The 23,860-nt window shown below is 32.6% G+C and overlaps 1 protein-coding gene and 1 long non-coding RNA gene across 16 annotated transcripts in view; one reads left to right on the top strand and one right to left on the bottom strand.

The window, feature by feature from the left end:
- Window positions 1-8,170, bottom strand: part of LOC136999974 (uncharacterized) — a 42,120-nt gene extending 33,950 nt beyond the window's left edge. The window contains exon 1 of the long non-coding RNA XR_010890297.1: window positions 7,789-8,170. This is a non-coding gene — a long non-coding RNA (uncharacterized lncRNA). The remainder of the gene's footprint in view (window positions 1-7,788) is intronic.
- Dys (Dystrophin) overlaps window positions 1-23,860 on the top strand; it is a 419,847-nt gene that overhangs the window by 26,642 nt on the left and 369,345 nt on the right. For 12 of the 15 annotated variants that reach the window (XM_067355317.1, XM_067355318.1, XM_067355328.1 and 9 more), the window contains 11 exons: window positions 97-216; window positions 1,173-2,636; window positions 2,763-2,987; window positions 3,075-3,590; window positions 3,700-4,337; window positions 4,773-4,920; window positions 5,663-5,776; window positions 5,900-6,076; window positions 6,142-6,249; window positions 6,333-6,432; window positions 18,630-18,665. In XM_067355317.1, coding sequence (XP_067211418.1) covers window positions 97-216; window positions 1,173-2,636; window positions 2,763-2,987; window positions 3,075-3,590; window positions 3,700-4,337; window positions 4,773-4,920; window positions 5,663-5,776; window positions 5,900-6,076; window positions 6,142-6,249; window positions 6,333-6,432; window positions 18,630-18,665 — 3,646 coding nt within the window. The remainder of the gene's footprint in view (window positions 1-96; window positions 217-1,172; window positions 2,637-2,762; window positions 2,988-3,074; window positions 3,591-3,699; window positions 4,338-4,772; window positions 4,921-5,662; window positions 5,777-5,899; window positions 6,077-6,141; window positions 6,250-6,332; window positions 6,433-18,629; window positions 18,666-23,860) is intronic. The other 3 variants (XM_067355322.1, XM_067355324.1, XM_067355332.1) reach the window with 2 other exon arrangements.

A 23,860-nucleotide genomic window follows, 5' to 3' on the forward strand; every position in this document is an offset into this window, starting at 1 on the left:
CATATCCATTGCGTCTTGCAATGTGTAAAGTAACTAATTTTGATAAAACATCTTCATAATATTATTTCATGATGTTTTTAATGTTTTCTTGCTTAGGCTGTGCAAAGTGAAATGATAGAAGCAAAACCTAAAGTTAATCAGCTTCAACGTTATACGTTTTATCCCAAAGTAGCTGAAATATGTGAAAAATGGGAAGACATCTCTAACAGAATACAGGTATGTAGCTAATTTTTGTTTCGACACAAAATTATAATTTGTTTACCTGTTATCTTTTATCTAAAGTGAATTTTATCATTCATTGCTTATTCACTCATGGCTTATTCCTTGCTTTACACTTTAACAATCGGTATATATGTAATGCTTGTGCTTCTTAGTACCATTACGTATATCTCCATCATGTAAAACTTTTTTATTAATATATATAAAATTTTGTTATTCCAAAAAACACTGACTGTTTTTGGACATCAATTTCCATCGAATATAAAAATTTTTAATATTAAAGATGTCATCCCGTTCTTTTTTTGCAGCAGGATTTAAATGGAGCTATATACATTTCGATGAATGTTATTCTTTTTCTGTATATATTGATCATGTTTTAATTATAGTTAATATTATTGTACTTTTTGTTATTAAAAAATTCTTGGGTATAGATAGATGAAAATAATATATATATATATATATATATATATATATATATATATATATATATGTATATATAACTTATATTACTTTCCATATTACTTTCGTAATTTAAGTATGGAAATTCCTTAATAGTATAAAATATATATAAATCTCGATTTTGTCCAAGAGGTGGCTCTATTTTTGTAAATAGTGTAATTACTGGCGCAAAATAAGTAAACATTCTGGTGGATGGAAAGGCTCGTATTTTATTGACAAGTTGTTCTATGGTATTGTCTCTCCCCTTGTATAAAATTTTTTTTAAATGGAGAACTTAGACAGCAGGCTGCAGAGTTAGAAGACGTTAATTGAGCCATAGTGCGAAGATTCTTGTATTGGTGATGGATACACATGAAAAATTCAGCTTTATATGCACAATGAACCGCATTGTCACTTCCATTAGACCATGCTTAATATTGTTCCACTATTAACATGCTCTTTCAATTAACTGTCAATTGTTGATGAAGTTTCTGTCACCTATCATATTTTCACAGGAATGGATCCACAAAATCACAGATAATTTGTTAATAAAAAGTAAAACAGAAGCTTCTAAGGGGAGAGACAATTATGGACGCAACAAGTTATCTAGGCAGCTGGAACAAACTTCAGCACATCCTAACAAAAAAGAAAAGAAATTAATAGATGAAAATGAAGCGATTTACGGCATAGGATATCTTAATCCTGCCTTTGATGATAATCAATGTACTGTCATTAACACTCCTGAAAGCTCGCCGATCGATGTGCCTCACCGAAGCAGAAAGTCTGCTAAGTCGGAAAAAGTAAAAGTTAGAATTGTGGATGTTAGTAGAACTGTTAGGCGAAAGTTAGACATGAGTTCTGTGCCCGATGTTGTTCAAACTTCTCAACCACAAGTGGTTCCAATTGACGATGATTTGCCTTCACCATGTTCCGATACAGATGTGCATATGGCCGATGAGGAAGAATTCTTTCTGGCTAAGAACAGTAAATTATTCTCTCAAGTATCTAGTAATACTTTGACAGCAACAGAAACGTTCAATACAGCTTGTGCGCAACAAAATCCGTTCCGAGTTGTCGAAGTGAAAGAAATGGAAATTGTAAAATCGGTAGCCTCTCCCGAAAATCATGTCATTTTACCAAGCGCTAATGTCACTGTTGGATTGGTGCCGCAAGTAGTCGAAAGGGTAGAAATTGTTGAAGATACTGAAACAGAAGCTGAGTCTATAGATACTGATACAGAAGACAAGGAAGGCAAAGGAAAAATGTCTCCTTCCATTGGCACTGCAGAACAGATTGTCAATAAGAGAAAAGAACTTGTACCAATCTTAAAGAAGACTCCAGTAGAATCTTCTACAAAAAATGTTAAAAAATTCATATTGAAATTAGATTTAGACAATGATCAGGAAAATATTAACGATACAAAGAAAAGTCCAACACTTTCCAGCAGTGGGCCATTAAAAAAGACAGAAGTTACAGAATTTTCAAATGCTGAATGTAGTAAGATAGATGAAAAACAAGATAAATTAAACAAATCATCAAGAACAGCTGCCACGTGGAAGGATACAGAGAGTGTGGCAGAGTATCTTATATTAGATGATAGGGAAGAAATTGAAAAATCTGATGTGAAAACTAGTGATCATGTAGATCGCGCTAAATCACAAAGTTCAGGAACAACGCCAAAAAATAGAAAGAATCAGAAGGAAATAATATCTGAAAAAAACATTGAACGTTCTAAAACTTGTGAAAATATTGCTAATACAAGTCGTAGCGAAGAAGAAAAGTCACATAAGAAGTCGAAATACATGAGGAATCTATCAAAAGACGATACACTGGAAGATTGTGAAAGCTTTTATGGCAGTGATAAGGAAACAGATGATGTGTTGATATTTTCGGATGATACAGAAATTGATGTTGGTAGTTCCAGTTCAGATGGAGAAGATATTAATTTAGGAGAACAAGTTGAGCACCTCTTGGACAAGGTAACATGCGCCGTCTATTCATGCCTTGTGTCTTTGATGTCCACCAGCCCGTTATTTATTCTAAGCTGCTTTAATGAAATAAATTTTTGATACTATGACTTACTCGACAATTTATTTTTTTTACAGATACAAGTCGAAAAATCCCGGCCATTTGCGCAGCAGAAGACAGAAACCAAAGCTTTTGGTGAGAAAGCGCTATATAAAGGTTCGATAGGTACATCTCGAACAGTGTTAGAGAAAAATATTTTGGAATTTGAGCAATTAGCACAAATGATGTTGTGCAGAATGGATGTTATGTTAATGAGTATTAGTGGCATCTCTAATGAGAAAGATCCTACCAAGCGACTTGAGGTTTGTATAATATATATTTATCTAAATTAGAGCTTATAAACAGAAGTATTTTATTGGTTGTAATTTACATTCCTTTTTATATTACAGATACTCAAAAGTGAGATTAGTACTCTTGCTCCAGATGCAGCAGCTTTAATAAGCAAAGGAGATGGTTTAGTTATGACGATACACATGACTGACCCTGCACGGGCAGAAAAAATGAAAAATGAACATCAGGATAAATTGAGAAGCAAGTGGCATCAAGTTATGACAGAGATCGAAACGCGCAGGAAACAGGCACAGAAAGCAGAAGAAACTTTGCAACAGTACAATAATATAATCGCAGAATTCGAAGACTGGTTTAGAGATGTACCACTGAAGCTTGAACAGGCTAATAATTATGAGGGTCAATTAGAATCATTTACTGAAGAATTTGATGCAAAACAAGTGCAAATACATAAATTGAATGAGCTAGCTGTAGAATTGAGAAAATTAAATGTTGGTTATTCAGAATCTGTACGTTACAATATTAATAGTAACTGGCAAAAAGTTAGCTCACAGTTTAAGAGATTCAGTGGTAGCAAAGACAAAGACAAACACGTAACCGACAAGAAAGTGGAATTGGTACGTTTGAATATTGTTGTAATAATAAAATGCTATTGTAAATTAATTATTATTTGATAAAATTCTAAATCTATATTAAAAGGTTTAACTCTTATAAATATTTTTTTAGGATATTGGTGGTGTTAATCCGCAAGAATTTATTACACGCATTAGCAAGTTGAGAGAAGCAACATCGACTGTATTGCGATCCTTGAATTCTATACCATTGAATGGTAAAGATTACGAGCTGTTTACAAATCAAGAAGAATGTTTAAAGAAAATTAGCAATGCTTTGAATATTTTGAGACCAAGCGTTGACGAAGTATATTACGTTTGTGAGAATGTCACGCGGCAAGCTAAAAAAGAGCAAGCCGATCAAATAAAATATTTAAGCGGAAAGTTGTTAGACGAATGGACAAACGTGAATCAGAATTATGTGGAAAGACATAATCGTTGGATTAAATGTTACGAAAAGTGGAGAGAACTTCATAACACATGTCGAACATTTTTGGAATGGTTAACTAAAATGGAAGAAGCTCTAACAAAGTGCAATGTCTTTAGCCACTCTAAAGCGAATAAGACAAAAACTTTCGAATTAGAACAAGAAGTCTCTAGAATGCAGAGAACATTAAATAATATTAATGCAGCGAGTGCAGACATATCTAACAAGGCTACGACTGAAGATGTAGAGGAATTGCAAAATATGATTGATAACATCAAGCACCGCTGGCAAAATTTAGTAGCCGAAATAAATGCGCGAAAAGAAAAGTAAGTAAAATGTGCAATCTTTAATATTTTGAAAAGAAAATTATGGATGTTTGAATCCGTTTTTGTCACTCAAATGTTTTAAATAAATGTAGATTGTTTAATAATCACAAGTAATAACCATTGCTTACGATTTAAAGCGATGAGTTATGAAGTTATGACATGCTAATGCAGACAAGCACATGTAGCATTGCGAGGAAAGCTCGACCCAGCATTGAGCTATTTCAGTTGTGATTTGCCTGTGCTGCTGTAGTGAAGTCAGTCAACTCAGAATAACCACAGAATAAACGAACATCTTTCAAGTTTCTCTTGTAAATCGTATTTTTGTGTAAAACAATAATAGGAATTATAATTTCGACTAAGATAATAGTTTGACATATGTCTAAAATATTGTTTTAAATATGTTAAAATATGTTTTGTTTACGTGTATTGTTTAAGGAACTTTGCTATGGAGAAAAAAGTGAACAATGACGGTAGGATTTTGGAAACGGCATACAACATTGTAGAACAAGTGAATACTTTGTTAATATCTGCTGCAAATCCTTCTGACGAAACCTCATTATTTATCCGATTATCGTTGATTAAGGTAAGCTAATATATTTTTGAAATATTTTTCTTTGTTGTTCTCAATTAACACTTGTGCCAGAATAATTTGTCGCAGTAAAAATTTTTATTATGTCTCTATTTTTATTTTTTAAATATATTATATTTTCAATTTCGAAACAGAGAGATATTATTATACATTATTACATTCACTGTGCTCAGATCACTATTGAATAAAATCACATGATACTTGATTTGATACTTTACTTTCTTTCAAAATAAAATCACTTATGTTGTATGATAACACTACAATATTATTATTATTATTATTATTATATATTATTATAATATTATTATTATATATTATTGAAAAACACTGCTTAGCGCTCTGCTTAGATGCGACTTGGATAAGTAACGAAATTATTCTCTGTGAGATTCGGTTTCCATGCTACAGCCTGGTGCAGCATAATCAAATAAACCGAAACTTGTCCTAATAATATCTCTACATTTCATGACTGTACATGCCAAACCGTGCCAGAACATAAATAGCATTGAACTCTCACTTTCAAATAGCTTCCTAGTAAAGCTCACCTATATGTTAGCCTTTTGTCTTATTTTGTAGGTGATGTTGGTTAATGTTTGAAGTATCTTTGATATAACTTATTGTTTCTCATGTACATACGCTAAATTTTTTAAGAATAAATAACAAGTCACGTTATTTATTTATTGCTGCTATTTAATTGTAAATAGCTATAACTAATGAAATAATTCATGAAATATTGTAGGCGAGAGAAGAAGAACTGTTATCGTGGAAAAAGGCTTTGCAAAACTTAGTAAATCAACATAACGTTTCTAGAGAAGAAGACGAGAATAACAAGCTTCTCGCAGATATGGATAAGGTATCGATTGTTTAATAAAATATTTAATATCATGATTATTAAATCTTCAAAAAATCGATGGATATTGCTATATTTTTGGACTTATAATGACATTTGTTTAATTATATTATATTAATTATATAGGCTAACGTGAATCTTTCAAACCACCGCGAATATGTGGAATGTAAACTTGCGTCACTCAGAAAATATATCTGTACTTTGGATGCTGTTATGGCATGGGTTATGGAAACGCGAACGCGATTGAGCATTTCTCAAGAATTACCGCAGCACGAGCGTAATGAAATGATTAAAAATATTATGGTAAGTTATAATATTTTTTACATAGTTGATAAAAAAAAACATAAATATTTACTTGTATTTTTCAGTCTAAAGTTGAAGATCGTGAGATGGAAGTAAAAGACGTTTTAGAAAATTATACTAATTTGGAAAAAGAATGTGAATCAGCAAAACAACCAGTTTCTGTCGAATTACAAGTATGTAAAACTGTATTTATCATACTGAATTTTCGAGAGATAGTCATTATTAAAATATACCATTATTTTATTTTATATAATAGGAGAAACTCAGGAAACTGAGAGAGGATTGGCAATTTGTAAAATGTTATGGTGAAAATCAAGAAGTTCTATCCACTATTGCTGTTGGAGCCACATCGAAAGGTAAGATAAATAATTGTGTGTATTTTATATCGTTTAAAGAAAAAATTTTTCATATGCTTGCAGTAATGCCTAATTTTATGCTGATATTTTCAAACCATATATCTATCTTTCTTTAGAATATATATTGGATATATAACATACAGAACTTTATATTTGTTTTTTTTTTGTAAAAAATATAATATTTGCTCTAGTCCTGAATATATTCAAAATATTCCATAAACTTTTATATTGTTTTCTATGCTTTTTTTGCAAAGAATAATAAGATTTATTTGATGTGTAATGTAATATAAAATTTCTGTCATATCATAGAGAAACGCGTTGTTCACTAGTCGTGTACGTTTGTAAATTTTGAAAAAGTTTATCAACAAGTGTGTATCAACGTATAAAATAATAAAATTGACAATTGGGAAAGATAGATTTGTCATATCATATCTTTCATTTTTTGAGAAAATTAAAATCTTTTCTTAATTAGTCACAAAATAAAAAGGGTAGATAATTAAATATAATTATATAGTTTGCTACACATGTAGCTTGCAGTAAAATACATCAATATAAGTTAATTGATTGGTATTACTGCGATGCCACATACTTTGTTAGCATAACATTCTATGATTTCTGTATGCTAACATATTGGTACGTCAAATTTGAAAAAGCATACGATCATAATAATACATATTGCGCTGAACATTTAATATGAATGGAACCAATTCTGCCTTTTGGTTGGTAAATGTGTGTCCTTATGGACGCAGGATCTCTAAAGGAAACTGGCGACCGGACAATAAATAGTGCGTTTAGCCGGTCCGGTAAGCGCGGCTACATTTCACTTCCACCCCATCCTGCAGAGCGATATATATCCGCCGCGTTAAGTGCAGCCTTTTCAACGACTGGCTTGGTCTTTTCTCCTTCAGCACCGTCGTTATTCGATTGGTTGGTGCATTTGGACATTGCCTTATCACATATGTTAGAAATTGTTAAATCCAGAATTTGGAATTTTATTGAACATTATTTAATATAAATGATTAATAAATGGTATTATTTATTTAACATTTAATCGGTTTTACTTGCTTAAAGATTTAATTTTAAGTTTAATTATCGAAATTTTCTAGTTAAAAAATCATGATTATCTTCTCAAAAATTTATGTATTGCAAAATTAGCACCAACCAAACGATAACAAACATAAAACACGTTAACGTAAAAATAAAGTAAGAAGATACAATTAACAATATTCGATCTAAATTGAACGATGGTATGAAGCGAATACTGGAATATGATCGCTATGGCGTAATTATGTCGAATCATTGCGAAAGAAAGAAATAAACATTCAATCATGCGGATATAAAAATGGATTCACTCACCAACCGATGCATCACCGACATGATCAATATCGTCATTTTCTCGTTGACTGCTTCATTGCTCCAAATGTTCACTCTGCCAGATACGGATCTGCCGAAAATCGCTGATTAACGTTTCGATTAACGATGCCGAGCACTGATTTAACGTGATGCAAATGACAACCTGCTATATTCTCGATGCTTGTTATACGCACAATGCATTTTGAACGAACAAACAATCGAATAAAATATGACGATTGTTTATCATATCACTTTCGGCACTCGCATTACTTATGACATTTTCGCGCGCATTGTGTGTATGCATGGAAAAAACAAATACTAGGAGGGAATGTCGCATGGCAGCCACTAAATGTGTTCAAAAATGGTTTAGCCAATCAGATTTATTATCTAGTTCTTCGCACTTTACACTCTACCCTCTGTATTTGTGTAATTCAATGTTCATGGAGACAACTTCATACCGACGCGCATATTATTGACCGGAGATCTTCAGAATCAGGAAACAGCTAATTACAATCAAATATCTTAATTAATCTGAAAGTTCGCTCGTTTTTAATGCGATGCGATTCGAACAGGTAATATTAATAATGTATGTAAATAATGCGTCCTAGTATGTAAATAGATTTGAACGCGGCTTGAGATGAAAGGTCGCACATTAGTCGCAAATACGCGGTATTTGCTTCCGATGGGAATAATACATATAATAGAGATACATATAATAATACATATAATTGATTCAGCTCAAATACGCAACGATATAAAATTTCTTAAAATAAGAGATATTTTTTTATAATTGCATTGTACTTTTTTCGTTTACCAATATTTAATTTATTTAATTTATTTTGAATGCACAAAGTGTAACTAGCACAGTTATAAGTGCAAGATGATTGCACTAGTCAAAATAGAAACGGTTAATATCGATCTGTATTATCGATTAATTCGCTCGTTTGATTCACGTAGTCTTATAACGGTTCGTGATCCCGCTATAGTTTGGCGGTCGCAACGCGAAAGCTCCGTGTTTCGTAGATTTTTCGGAGTGAACGAATATGCACACATCTTCAAAAGTTCGGAGTCGTGAGCGGCGGGCTATCGTGAATCGAGAATGTCGACTGGATTTTCGGATTAATTGATATTTAGTTGTTTATTAGCGGTCAAGTCAGTAATCACTGATTAGTATCCCCTTTACCCTACAATTTCTCGAAACGACATGAAGTTGCTACTTGATTTTTATACGTACATAAAATGGCGGTCGTATACGTAACGAAAGTCGCGAGTGTCGTAAAAACGGATGATAGTCGTGGTTCGCGGTATTTTCGCGTATATAGTGTGTTGTGCGTGATACGTGTCGAGGAGTGACGATCGTCGTGCCGCGTTTATTAGCTCGCGTGAACGCGATCAGTGATTTTCGGTCGGTTTATCGCGGTTCGGTGCGCGTGTGAGTGCTAGAAACAATGGAGCGATCGACGAGAAGGAAACAGTGGCCCGATGTCGGGTGAGTGAGTTTATTCATCTTATACTCTGCCGTTCTAGAAACTCCAAGAAGCAAGGCTAGACACTTCTTGATCTCTCGTGAGGAGCTCGGAGAGAAGGACGAGAGTTAGTGGCACGGGGGTGCGATCGTCGGTCCACATAATGAGCGGATAAGCCGGCTAATGCAGTTGCGGTAGAGCATTGCCAGACGGAAGATAGCTCAAGCCTCGCCGTCGCCCATTTCTCTTGTTCCCGTGCTCACACAACACATACACCCTCGCGCCACTCTCTCATCCTCTTCTCATTTCCAGCAATGTTAAACCGAGATAGAATCGGACTTTATCCGACACAAGTAGTACCGCTACTCCGTAACCGCGGTAGTCGTACACGTGTGGAGATAATCATATATATATGAGCGCGAGCGCGCCTCATGAACACGTACGGCTAACACCGTGATTATCCCTTAATTGACGCAGCCACTCTCAGGTATAATCCGTCCATTCTGATTCTGGACTGCCACCGGTGTAAAAAATTACTTTACACAATCTCGGCGAACTCTCGTATAAGTGGAAATCAGCGCAGCGTTTCGCGTGACTCGGCCGCACATTAAAAAGTATCAGAGACAAACGGACGAGTATTAAAGCATAAATCGGATATAAGAGAGAAAATTACTTTTGTCGTACAGTTTTATCAAGATTGAAGTTTCCGCGATGGACTTCTTTTTAATTATTTTACATAATGTGTTATTTAATACGTTATTTGATAATATTTGATAATAATAATCATAATTTTTTTTATGTGTGACTAGATTTCACATTATGCAAATTATTTTATATATATATAATTGTATTTCTATATTTTTAAAATTTCGAGTTCTATATAAGATGATTGCTACCTCAAGCAATAACAGAACTGCAATCTAAACGACACCGCGTATAATTAATAATTAATTACCGCGTACTTCGACGCTTGCTTATTCGTATCTCAGGTAATCAGAACTGCCTTCAATCGTGAGGTAATTAACAGGAGAGTTTGCCGGTAATTAGCTGGCAGTAAAACGGACCTGATAAATGAGTGCGCTGTAGATTTTTTTATCAAATTTTACTAGTAAGCAAAGTAAATTATACTTTCATACAAAAATACGTACGTTTCGCACAATTTAAAAAAAATTATCTAACTATGCATGTTTCCTATTTTTAAAAATAAAAGTATAATTTTATTAGTTAGAAGTTTGTGCACACATGCTGTTTTAATATCGATTGTCAAGAGGAATTAATATTTGGGCAGTCAATATTTGGATAATTGATATTCTCTACTATATTGTGAATTCTATGTAATTGAAAATAACATTAATGTCTTTATAAATTATTAATTATTACACAATATAAATTGAATTAATATTGAATTAATATTTGATGCTCTATTTTAGATATTTACCTGTAATTTTATTTTATTAATAGAATTTAGAATTGCTGATAAAAAAATTACGGTATAAAATAAAAATATACTGTTATTAATTTTTTTATATCTTAAATTGATTGATTGATTATTGTATATTAAAAGCTGCACATTTTATAGAAAACATAGATCTTCCAATCATTTAAATAAATCTGTCAGGAATGTAATATGTAATATATGTATATTATACATTATTTTAAAAAATCTTTTGTTTAATAATATTAAAATATAACAAATTTGATTGATTTACCAGCATGATGCGGAGTTGTGGTCTACAAGTTGACCTATAACATACAAAATACAAATTATAGCAGCGTTAAATAAAATAATTACGTAAAAAATAATTATTGCGTACATTAAACTTTTTTTACAAATCATACATTAGATGTTTTATTACATCTTTCATACAAATATCTAATAAAAGAATTATATAATTGTCGAAAAAGAACTACAATTTTTAATGTTCGTGAACCTAGCATATCATTTTCCAGCAGATCAAAAATAAAAGAGAGTTCTTGTCGCATGCAGTCGAGTTCTATAGTTCCTTATAGTTTTTAGTAATAGTTCTGGTGATTTTATCCAAAAAAACACCAATCCAAAAAATGATCTGCTAACTTCCCGTAGCAGATCATTTTCTAGCAGATCAAAAATAAAAGAGAGTTCTTGTCGCATGCAGTCGAGTTCTATAGTTCCTGATAGTTTTTAATGATAGTTCTGGTGATTTTATAAAAAAAAACACCGATCGAAAAAAATGATCTGCTACGGAAAGTTAGCAGATAAAAAATAGAGGACACTGAACATATATGTGATATGCTGGCCGTATATTGATAGTTCTGTTGATAATTAAAGAGTTTTCGTGTAGTTCTGAGCCAGTACATTGCTTTTCCAAAGAGTTCTGACGACTAAAATAATTAGAAAATTTTTTAACAATTATTTTACCCGAAAAACACGCATTTTTGTACATATATGTGATATGCTGGCCGCATATTGATAGTTCTACTAAAAATTAGACAGTTCTCTTCTAGTTCTGGGCGAGTACATTGCTTTTCCAAAAAGTTCTGACGACTAAAATAATTAGAAAATTTTTTAAACAATTATTTTACCCGAAAAACACGCATTTTTTAGTATATGTGTGATATGCTGGCCGCATATTGATAGTTCTGCTAAAAATTAGACAGTTCTCTTCTAGTTCTGGGCGAGTACATTGCTTTTCCAAAAAGTTCTGACGACTAAAATAATTAGAAAATTTTTTAAACAATTATTTTACCCGAAAAACACGCATTTTTTAGTATATGTGTGATATGCTGGCCGCATATTGATAGTTCTGCTAAAAATTAGACAGTTCTCTTCTAGTTCTGGGCGAGTACATTGCTTTTCAAAAGAGTTCTGACGACTAAAATAATTAGAAAATTTTTTAAACAATTAATTTACCCGAAAAATACGCATTTTTGAGTATATGTGTGATATGCTGGCCGTATATTGATAGTTCTGTTAATAATTAAAGAGTTTTCGTGTAGTTCTGGGCAAGTACATTGCTTTTCCAAAGAGTTCTGACGACTAAAATAATTAGAAAATTTTTTAAACAATTAATTTACCCGAAAAACGCAAATTTTTGAGCATATGTGTGATATGCTGGCCGCATATTGATAGTTCTGCTAAAAATTAGACAGTTCTCTTCTAGTTCTGGGCGAGTACATTGCTTTTCCAAAGAGTTCTGACGACTAAAATAATTAGAAAATTTTTCAAACAATTATTTTACCCGAAAAACACGCATTTTTGAGTATATGTGTGATATGCTGGCCGTATATTAATAGTTCTGTTAATAATTAAAGAGTTTTCGTGTAGTTCTGGGCAAGTACATTGCTTTTCCAAAGAGTTCTGACGACTAAAATAATTAGAAAATTTTTTAAACAATTATTTTACCCGAGAAACACGCATTTTTGAGTATATGTGTGATATGCTGGCCGTATATTAATAGTTCTGTTAATAATTAAAGAGTTTTCATGTAGTTCTGGGCAAGTACATTGCTTTTCCAAAGAGTTCTGACGACTAAAATAATTAGAAAATTTTTTAAACAATTAATTTACCCGAAAAACGCGCATTTTTGAGCATATGTGTGATATGCTGGCCGCATATTGATAGTTCTGCTAAAAATTAGACAGTTCTTTTCTAGTTCTGTTTTCTAATTATTTTAGTCGTCAGAACTCTTTGGAAAAGCAATGTACTTGCCCAGAACTACACGAAAACTCTTTAATTATTAACAGAACTATTAATATACGGCCAGCATATCACACATATACTCAAAAATGCGTGTTTTTCGGGTAAAATAATTGTTTAAAAAATTTTCTAATTATTTTAGTCGTCAGAACTCTTTGGAAAAGCAATGTACTTGCCCAGAACTACACGAAAACTCTTTAATTATTAACAGAAATATCAATATACGGCCAACATATCACACATATGCTCAAAAATGCGCGTTTTTCGGGTAAAATAATTGTTTAAAAAATTTTCTAATTATTTTAGCCGTCAGAACTTTTTGGAAAAGCAATGTACTTGCCCAGAACTACACGAAAACTCTTTAATTATTAACAGAACTATCAATATACGGCCAGCATATCACACATATACTCAAAAATGCGTGTTTTTCGGGTAAAATAATTGTTTAAAAAATTTTCTAATTATTTTAGTCGTCAGAACTCTTTGGAAAAGCAATGTACTTGCCCAGAACTACACGAAAACTCTTTAATTATTAACAGAACTATTAATATACGGCCAGCATATCACACATATACTCAAAAATGCGTGTTTTTCGGGTAAAATAATTGTTTAAAAAATTTTCTAATTATTTTAGTCGTCAGAACTCTTTGGAAAAGCAATGTACTCGCCCAGAACTAGAAGAGAACTGTCTAATTTTTAGCAGAACTATCAATATGCGGCCAGCATATCACACATATGCTCAAAAATGCGCGTTTTTCGGGTAAATTAATCGTTTAAAAAATTTTCTAATTATTTTAGTCGTCAGAACTCTTTGGAAAAGCAATGTACTTGCCCAGAACTACACGAAAACTCTTTAATTATTAACAGAACTATCAATATACGGCCAGCATATCACACATATACTCAAAAATGCGTGTTTTTCGGGTAAAATAATTGTTTAAAAAATTTTCTAATTATTTTAGTCGTCAGAACTCTTTGAAAAAGCAATGTACTCGCCCAGAACTACACGAAAACTCTTTAATTATTAACAGAACTATCAATATACGGCCAGCATATCACACATATGCTCAAAAATGCGCGTTTTTCGGGTAAATTAATTGTTTAAAAAATTTTCTAATTATTTTAGTCGTCAGAACTCTTTGGAAAAGCAATGTACTTGCCCAGAACTACACGAAAACTCTTTAATTATTAACAGAACTATCAATATACGGCCAGCATATCACACATATACTCAAAAATGCGTGTTTTTCGGGTAAAATAATTGTTTAAAAAATTTTCTAATTATTTTAGTCGTCAGAACTCTTTGGAAAAGCAATGTACTTGCCCAGAACTACACGAAAACTCTTTAATTATTAACAGAACTATTAATATACGGCCAGCATATCACACATATACTCAAAAATGCGTGTTTTTCGGGTAAAATAATTGTTTAAAAAATCTTCTAATTATTTTAATCGTCAGAACTCTTTGGAAAAGCAATGTACTTGCCCAGAACTACACGAAAACTCTTTAATTATTAACAGAACTATCAATATACGGCCAGCATATCACACATATGCTCAAAAATGCGCGTTTTTCGGGTAAAATAATTGTTTAAAAAATTTTCTAATTATTTTAGTCGTCAGAACTTTTTGGAAAAGCAATGTACTTGCCCAGAACTACACGAAAACTCTTTAATTATTAACAGAACTATCAATATACGGCCAGCATATCACACATATACTCAAAAATGCGTGTTTTTCGGGTAAAATAATTGTTTAAAAAATTTTCTAATTATTTTAGTCGTCAGAACTCTTTGGAAAAGCAATGTACTCGCCCAGAACTAGAAGAGAACTGTCTAATTTTTAGCAGAACTATCAATATGCGGCCAGCATATCACACATATGCTCAAAAATTTGCGTTTTTCGGGTAAATTAATCGTTTAAAAAATTTTCTAATTATTTTAGTCGTCAGAACTCTTTGGAAAAGCAATGTACTTGCCCAGAACTACACGAAAACTCTTTAATTATTAACAGAACTATCAATATACGGCCAGCATATCACACATATACTCAAAAATGCGTGTTTTTCGGGTAAAATAATTGTTTAAAAAATTTTCTAATTATTTTAGTCGTCAGAACTCTTTGAAAAAGCAATGTACTCGCCCAGAACTACACGAAAACTCTTTAATTATTAACAGAACTATCAATATACGGCCAGCATATCACACATATGCTCAAAAATGCGCGTTTTTCGGGTAAATTAATTGTTTAAAAAATTTTCTAATTATTTTAGTCGTCAGAACTCTTTGGAAAAGCAATGTACTTGCCCAGAACTACACGAAAACTCTTTAATTATTAACAGAACTATCAATATACGGCCAGCATATCACACATATACTCAAAAATGCGTGTTTTTCGGGTAAAATAATTGTTTAAAAAATTTTCTAATTATTTTAGTCGTCAGAACTCTTTGGAAAAGCAATGTACTTGCCCAGAACTACACGAAAACTCTTTAATTATTAACAGAACTATTAATATACGGCCAGCATATCACACATATACTCAAAAATGCGTGTTTTTCGGGTAAAATAATTGTTTAAAAAATTTTCTAATTATTTTAATCGTCAGAACTCTTTGGAAAAGCAATGTACTTGCCCAGAACTACACGAAAACTCTTTAATTATTAACAGAACTATCAATATACGGCCAGCATATCACACATATGCTCAAAAATGCGCGTTTTTCGGGTAAAATAATTGTTTAAAAAATTTTCTAATTATTTTAGTCGTCAGAACTTTTTGGAAAAGCAATGTACTTGCCCAGAACTACACGAAAACTCTTTAATTATTAACAGAACTATCAATATACGGCCAGCATATCACACATATACTCAAAAATGCGTGTTTTTCGGGTAAAATAATTGTTTAAAAAATTTTCTAATTATTTTAGTCGTCAGAACTCTTTGGAAAAGCAATGTACTTGCCCAGAACTACACAAAAACTCTTTAATTATTAACAGAACTATCAATATACGGCCAGCATATCACACATATGCTCAAAAATGCGTGTTTTTCGGGTAAATTAATTGTTTAAAAAATTTTCTAATTATTTTAGTCGTCAGAACTTTTTTGAAAAGCAATGTACTCGCCCAGAACTAGAAGAGAACTGTCTAATTTTTAGCAGAGCTATCAATATGCGGCCAGCATATCACACATATGCTCAAAAATGCGCGTTTTTCGGGTAAATTAATTGTTTAAAAAATTTTCTAATTATTTTAGTCGTCAGAACTCTTTGGAAAAGCAATGTACTCGCCCAGAACTAGAAGAGAACTGTCTAATTTTTAGCAGAACTATCAATATGCGGCCAGCATATCACACATATACTAAAAAATGCGTGTTTTTCGGGTAAAATAATTGTTTAAAAAATTTTCTAATTATTTTAGTCGTCAGAACTTTTTGGAAAAGCAATGTACTCGCCCAGAACTAGAAGAGAACTGTCTAATTTTTAGTAGAACTATCAATATGCGGCCAGCATATCACATATATGTACAAAAATGCGTGTTTTTCGGGTAAAATAATTGTTAAAAAATTTTCTAATTATTTTAGTCGTCAGAACTCTTTGGAAAAGCAATGTACTGGCTCAGAACTACACGAAAACTCTTTAATTATCAACAGAACTATCAATATACGGCCAGCATATCACATATATGTTCAGTGTCCTCTATTTTTTATCTGCTAACTTTCCGTAGCAGATCATTTTTTTCGATCGGTGTTTTTTTTTATAAAATCACCAGAACTATCATTAAAAACTATCAGGAACTATAGAACTCGACTGCATGCGACAAGAACTCTCTTTTATTTTTGATCTGCTAGAAAATGATCTGCTACGGGAAGTTAGCAGATCATTTTTTGGATTGGTGTTTTTTTGGATAAAATCACCAGAACTATTACTAAAAACTATAAGGAACTATAGAACTCGACTGCATGCGACAAGAACTCTCTTTTATTTTTGATCTGCTGGAAAATGATATGCTAGGTTCACGAACATCAATTTTTAAGACAATAAATGTGTTAAAAACTCTAATAGGTGACTATGAATATTGAAAATTGCAAGTCTTTTACTGAATATTTCAAAGTTTCTTTGTGCGTTATATTACAAAATATTTTGTGTGCAACATTTTGCATATATCAGATTATAAATAAATGATTATTTATTCTAAAGTTGCTCCGCTGGCACTTGTAATGCTTTTCCCGAGCATTCTTCTTTTTTTACAATTAGTTCTTGCAGTCTTTTAAGACATTCACACATGTTTGCGATGCGAATACGAAAATCGGGTTTTAAACGGCACTCCCAATGCGTGTTTTGTCACATTAGGACAAAAGTAGCACGGAATATCATCACATTGATTATACGTACGACTCTGCCGCGACCGTAAAAAGTAGCTACGGAAAAGGGTGAGATCGAAAATTATGGGAAATAATAAGGGTAGTATTATTGGAGAGGATAACGCGAAGATACGGGATTTGCTGCAGTCGAGGTGGCGCCGTGCGAATAAGGGTATAATAAACATATTAAGAACAAAGTCGCATTGATTCCGATTTGGAAGAATGCGAGGAGCAAGATATAACAATGTGTATTCCGATATATAGCGTAAGAGAGAAAGGGGGGGAAGGGGGAGGGGATATAGATCACGCAACTCTAAGGACGATGAAAACAACCTCACCAAAGCCGTGAGTCTGTCTCGAAACTCTTAACATTAGGGTGTTTATTGAATATTTGTCGTAATTAATTTTAAATTCAATTTCAACTTGATTTTAATAAGTGTTCGATAAATATCCTAATGTTAAGAGTTTTGAGGCAGACTCGCGGCGTGTAGGGTAGGGTAGGGTTTGTTTACATCGTCGCGCTTAGCCTGCGCGCTCCATACCCCTTCTCTCTTTTTCTTTCTCTCTCACGCGTGCTATGTATCGGCACGTACAATGTTATTTTCTATTCGTCGCATTCCTAAGTTGGATTCGGCGCGACTGTGTCCTTGATGTGTATTTATGATCGTGTATTTTACTTTACTCTTGTTATTCGCACGGCGGCACTTGTACGGAGCAGATTAGTGCGTTATCCTCTCCAATGATACTACTCTTACTACTTCTCATTTTCGATTTCATTCTTTTCCGTTGTTATCCGTTGTGAAAAGTGTCGAACGTGTATTCCGTGCGATGATATTCGAGTTACATTTTTGTCCTAAAATTACAAAGTACGCGTCGGGAGTGCCGTTTGAAACATCGGGCGATTTTTGTATTCGCGTTGCGCGTGTGAGTGTATTGAAGAACTGCGAGGACTGAGAGGAGGAGGAGGCTCAGGAGGAGTATCGGGCGCTGGCGGAGCAACTTTAGTGTAATTATTTATTTGTAACCTGTTAATTGTAATAAAATGTTGCACGTAAAATATTGTGTAATGTAATGCACGTATAAAAATTTTGAAATTTTGAAATATAAGTAAAAGACTTGCAGTTTTTAATATTTATGGTTACTAGTTATTAGTAACTGGTTATTAGATTTTTTAACATATTTATTATTAGTTAAAAATTTTAATATTTTTCGACAATTATATAATTTTTTATTAGACATTTGTATAAAAAATGAGTAAAAAGTTTAATGTACGCAATAATTATTTCTTAATTATTTTAAACGCGCTGTTATAATTTATAATACTTTGTACGTTACAGGTCAACTTATGGAGTCCGCTACTGCGTATTATGCCGGTAAGTCAGTTGAATTTTTATTTTAATATCATTAAAAGAATAGACAAAAATAATGTAAAATATGATCTGAGACATTCAGCATAACTTAAATTATGCGAGGCTATAATAATGGACAAGTGATATTTTTTCTTATTTATATTTAAAATACGAATAGTTTAATCTGTTTACAGTTAAAGAATATGCAAATATTGAGATAGACTGCGTAATATTTTTATTGATATAATTACAAATGACAACTTCATTGCCGTTTTCTTTGATTTTATTTAAGTGTGAGAAATGCATATCTTGAATACATTATTAATGAATATACTATGTCACTTGTTATGAACATGCATGAGAATTTATCAATGTACTTTACATTCGGTATTTTACCGGAAACTGTAGTTTGTTGAACCGTGGAGGCGGTCCCTTTTGCAAATAATCGATCAGTGAGAAAATCTAGGTGGGTGGTTTTTTTATGGCTCCCCAAGGAGCTCACGGAGTGGATGGGCCGTCAGTTTGCACTACCCTTCCTATATCTTTGCGGGCCACTCTTATAGATCCATTCTTCGTTGGCATTACCGCAAACGCATAACATCCGCCAACTGAATCCGCGCATTTTGTCCAATGTCCCGAACTAATAGAACTAATGCCCGGGAGTAATAGAATTGGTCAGTTTCACTCGTAGGAAAGTATATGTTCGTGAACCTAGCATATCATTTTCCAGCAGATCAAAAATAAAAGAGAGTTCTTGTCGCATGCAGTCGAGTTCTATAGTTCCTTATAGTTTTTAGTAATAGTTCTGGTGATTTTATCCAAAAAAACACCAATCGAAAAAATGATCTGCTAACTTCCCGTAGCAGATCATTTTCTAGCAGATCAAAAATAAAAGAGAGTTCTTGTCGCATGCAGTCGAGTTCTATAGTTCCTGATAGTTTTTAATGATAGTTCTGGTGATTTTATAAAAAAAAACACCGATCGAAAAAAATGATCTGCTACGGAAAGTTAGCAGATAAAAAATAGAGGACACTGAACATATATGTGATATGCTGGCCGTATATTGATAGTTCTGTTGATAATTAAAGAGTTTTCGTGTAGTTCTGAGCCAGTACATTGCTTTTCCAAAAAGTTCTGACGACTAAAATAATTAGAAAATTTTTTAACAATTATTTTACCCGAAAAACACGCATTTTTGTACATATATGTGATATGCTGGCCGCATATTGATAGTTCTGCTAAAAATTAGACAGTTCTCTTCTAGTTCTGGGCGAGTACATTGCTTTTCCAAAAAGTTCTGACGACTAAAATAATTAGAAAATTTTTTAAACAATTATTTTACCCGAAAAACACGCATTTTTTAGTATATGTGTGATATGCTGGCCGCATATTGATAGTTCTGCTAAAAATTAGACAGTTCTCTTCTAGTTCTGGGCGAGTACATTGCTTTTCCAAAGAGTTCTGACGACTAAAATAATTAGAAAATTTTTTAAACAATTAATTTACCCGAAAAACGCGCATTTTTGAGCATATGTGTGATATGCTGGCCGCATATTGATAGTTCTGCTAAAAATTAGACAGTTCTCTTCTAGTTCTGGGCGAGTACATTGCTTTTCAAAAGAGTTCTGACGACTAAAATAATTAGAAAATTTTTTAAACAATTATTTTACCCGAAAAACACGCATTTTTGAGCATATGTGTGATATGCTGGCCGTATATTGATAGTTCTGTTAATAATTAAAGAGTTTTCGTGTAGTTCTAAGAACTAGAAGAGAACTGTCTAATTTTTAGCAGAACTATCAATATGCGGCCAGCATATCACACATATGCTCAAAAATGCGTGTTTTTCGGGTAAAATAATTGTTTAAAAAATTTTCTAATTATTTTAGTCATCAGAACTCTTTGGAAAAGCAATGTACTTGCCCAGAACTGCACGAAAACTCTTTGATTATTAACAGAACTATCAATATACGGCCAGCATATCACACATATACTCAAAAATGCGTGTTTTTCGGGTAAAATAATTGTTTAAAAAATTTTCTAATTATTTTAGTCGTCAGAACTCTTTGGAAAAACAATGTACTCGCCCAGAACTAGAAGAGAACTGTCTAATTTTTAGCAGAACTATCAATATGCGGCCAGCATATCACACATATGCTCAAAAATGCGCGTTTTTCGGGTAAATTAATTGTTTAAAAAATTTTCTAATTATTTTAGTTGTCAGAACTCTTTGGAAAAGCAATGTACTTGCCCAGAACTACACGAAAACTCTTTAATTATTAGCAGAACTATTAATATACGGCCAGCATATCACACATATACTCAAAAATGCGTGTTTTTCGGGTAAAATAATTGTTTAAAAAATTTTCTAATTATTTTAGTCGTCAGAACTCTTTGGAAAAGCAATGTACTCGCCCAGAACTAGAAGAGAACTGTCTAATTTTTAGCAGAACTATCAATATGCGGCCAGCATATCACACATATGCTCAAAAATGCGTGTTTTTCGGGTAAAATAATTGTTTAAAAAATTTTCTAATTATTTTAGTCGTCAGAACTCTTTGGAAAAGCAATGTACTTGCCCAGAACTACACGAAAACTCTTTAATTATTAACAGAACTATTAATATACGGCCAGCATATCACACATATACTCAAAAATGCGTGTTTTTCGGGTAAAAGAATTGTTTAAAAAATTTTCTAATTATTTTAGTCGTCAGAACTCTTTGGAAAAGCAATGTACTCGCCCAGAACTAGAAGAGAACTGTCTAATTTTTAGCAGAACTATCAATATGCGGCCAGCATATCACACATATGCTCAAAAATGCGTGTTTTTCGGGTAAAATAATTGTTTAAAAAATTTTCTAATTATTTTAGTCGTCAGAACTCTTTGGAAAAGCAATGTACTTGCCCAGAACTACACGAAAACTCTTTAATTATTAACAGAACTATTAATATACGGCCAGCATATCACACATATACTCAAAAATGCGTGTTTTTCGGGTAAAATAATTGTTTAAAAAATTTTCTAATTATTTTAGTCGTCAGAACTCTTTGGAAAAGCAATGTACTTGCCCAGAACTACACGAAAACTCTTTAATTATTAACAGAACTATCAATATACGGCCAGCATATCACACATATACTAAAAAATGCGTGTTTTTCGGGTAAAATAATTGTTTAAAAAATTTTCTAATTATTTTAGTCGTCAGAACTTTTTGGAAAAGCAATGTACTCGCCCAGAACTAGAAGAGAACTGTCTAATTTTAAGCAGAACTATCAATATGCGGCCAGCATATCACATATATGTACAAAAATGCGTGTTTTTCGGGTAAAATAATTGTTAAAAAATTTTCTAATTATTTTAGTCGTCAGAACTCTTTGGAAAAGCAATGTACTGGCTCAGAACTACACGAAAACTCTTTAATTATCAACAGAACTATCAATATACGGCTAGCATATCACATATATGTTCAGTGTCCTCTATTTTTTATCTGCTATCTTTCCGTAGCAGATCATTTTTTTCGATCGGTGTTTTTTTTTATAAAATCACCAGAACTATCATTAAAAACTATCAGGAACTATAGAACTCGACTGCATGCGACAAGAACTCTCTTTTATTTTTGATCTGCTAGAAAATGATCTGCTACGGGAAGTTAGCAGATCATTTTTTCGATTGGTGTTTTTTTGGATAAAATCACCAGAACTATTACTAAAAACTATAAGGAACTATAGAACTCGACTGCATGCGACAAGAACTCTCTTTTATTTTTGATCTGCTGGAAAATGATATGCTAGGTTCACGAACATGGAAAGTATCAAGAATATTTCAACAATTAGTTTTATATATGTCTTATTCGACTGGAATTTATATTTAAAAAATAATGAATATTATTGGGCTGGAATTTCTCTATTTTGCTTTTTATTTGTGAGTGACTATTTATGCTGAAAGTGAAGTTGTACAGTGGATAGTAACAATTCGTAGACACTTAACAGATTACTGACGCACGATTGCGCAAAGCAATACGAGGTGCGACGCGTATTTCATTCACTCGCAGATCTCGGCGAAGTAAAGCCGATTAGGGTGAGAGTCCACAGCTCTTGCGGGATCGGGCATGATATTTCGTTGTTTTGAGCGGAAGCGGATTAGCCACATACATGTTGATTAGTTGTATTCGTACTGATTAAAAGAATCCATCGTGAACTGTAATATAATAGCAATGAGAATCATATTGATTAGAGAATTATAAGAAAAGCTGCTTTAAACAATATGTGATGACAGTCTACGTAAATCAATTATTTATTTACTTTAAACCAGCATTTATTTCTTATTAACGAAATAGTTTAACAGATTTTATGATGGAATTGAAATTTTTAACAAATGTTTATATTAAATATCGGAAAGTTTTGTTTCTTTTTTAAAATCTTTTTCTATCTTTTTAAAATTTTATGTAACAAAATACAATAAAATATGTATAGTCCAACAAATATCTGCTGGATTACACATACATACATTTTGAAGAAAATTAATAACCAATATTTGTACGCTAAGATTAGAATATCAAAGTAAATCAAAGATTATCGATTGTTTGAAGTAGATATGCAAAATAACTTTTTATTTGAAACGAGTACAGATCGCTATTTTTTCGTCGAAATCGATACGTGCTTCCGAGGTCGCGTTGTGTTTGCCGTACGTCGTTTTCTGTTAAACGGATAAAAATTTTCGGATATAACTCGGGATTTGGGTACAAATGAAAAATGTTGGAGGTTGTTCTGTTGCGCGTTGACACTAGGATCGTGCTGTACGACGCTGTGTTAATTGCGCGACGATGTTGTACGTGAGAGGCAGCTTTTTATGCCGCGACTGCTGATGACATCTCCGCTGCGCGCAGCTGACCCTCTATTATTTCTCGCCGTCGGTCCGCTATCGGGCTGGCGAAATTCTCTCTCGCCGAAGATTGCGCGTTCAGCACGCTATGAATTCTTGAATGTAAGGGGTTTATTTCACGCGTTCGGTCATTTAGATAGGAATATTAATTCTATTTATTTAATACGTTTATTAATAGCGGGACGATTAGACACTGCATATCTTGGATATGTTGTATATTATACTTGTGAGGCATAATTTCTCATTTTCTTTAAAGAATTATTTTTTTATATGATTCTTTGTATGTTGTTGTTTTTTTATTGTTTGTTTAATAAGAGAAGTGTTTTTTAATGTTT

This window comes from Linepithema humile, chromosome 5 (genome assembly GCF_040581485.1).
Source record: "Linepithema humile isolate Giens D197 chromosome 5, Lhum_UNIL_v1.0, whole genome shotgun sequence".
NCBI classification, from domain to species: domain Eukaryota; kingdom Metazoa; phylum Arthropoda; class Insecta; order Hymenoptera; family Formicidae; genus Linepithema; species Linepithema humile.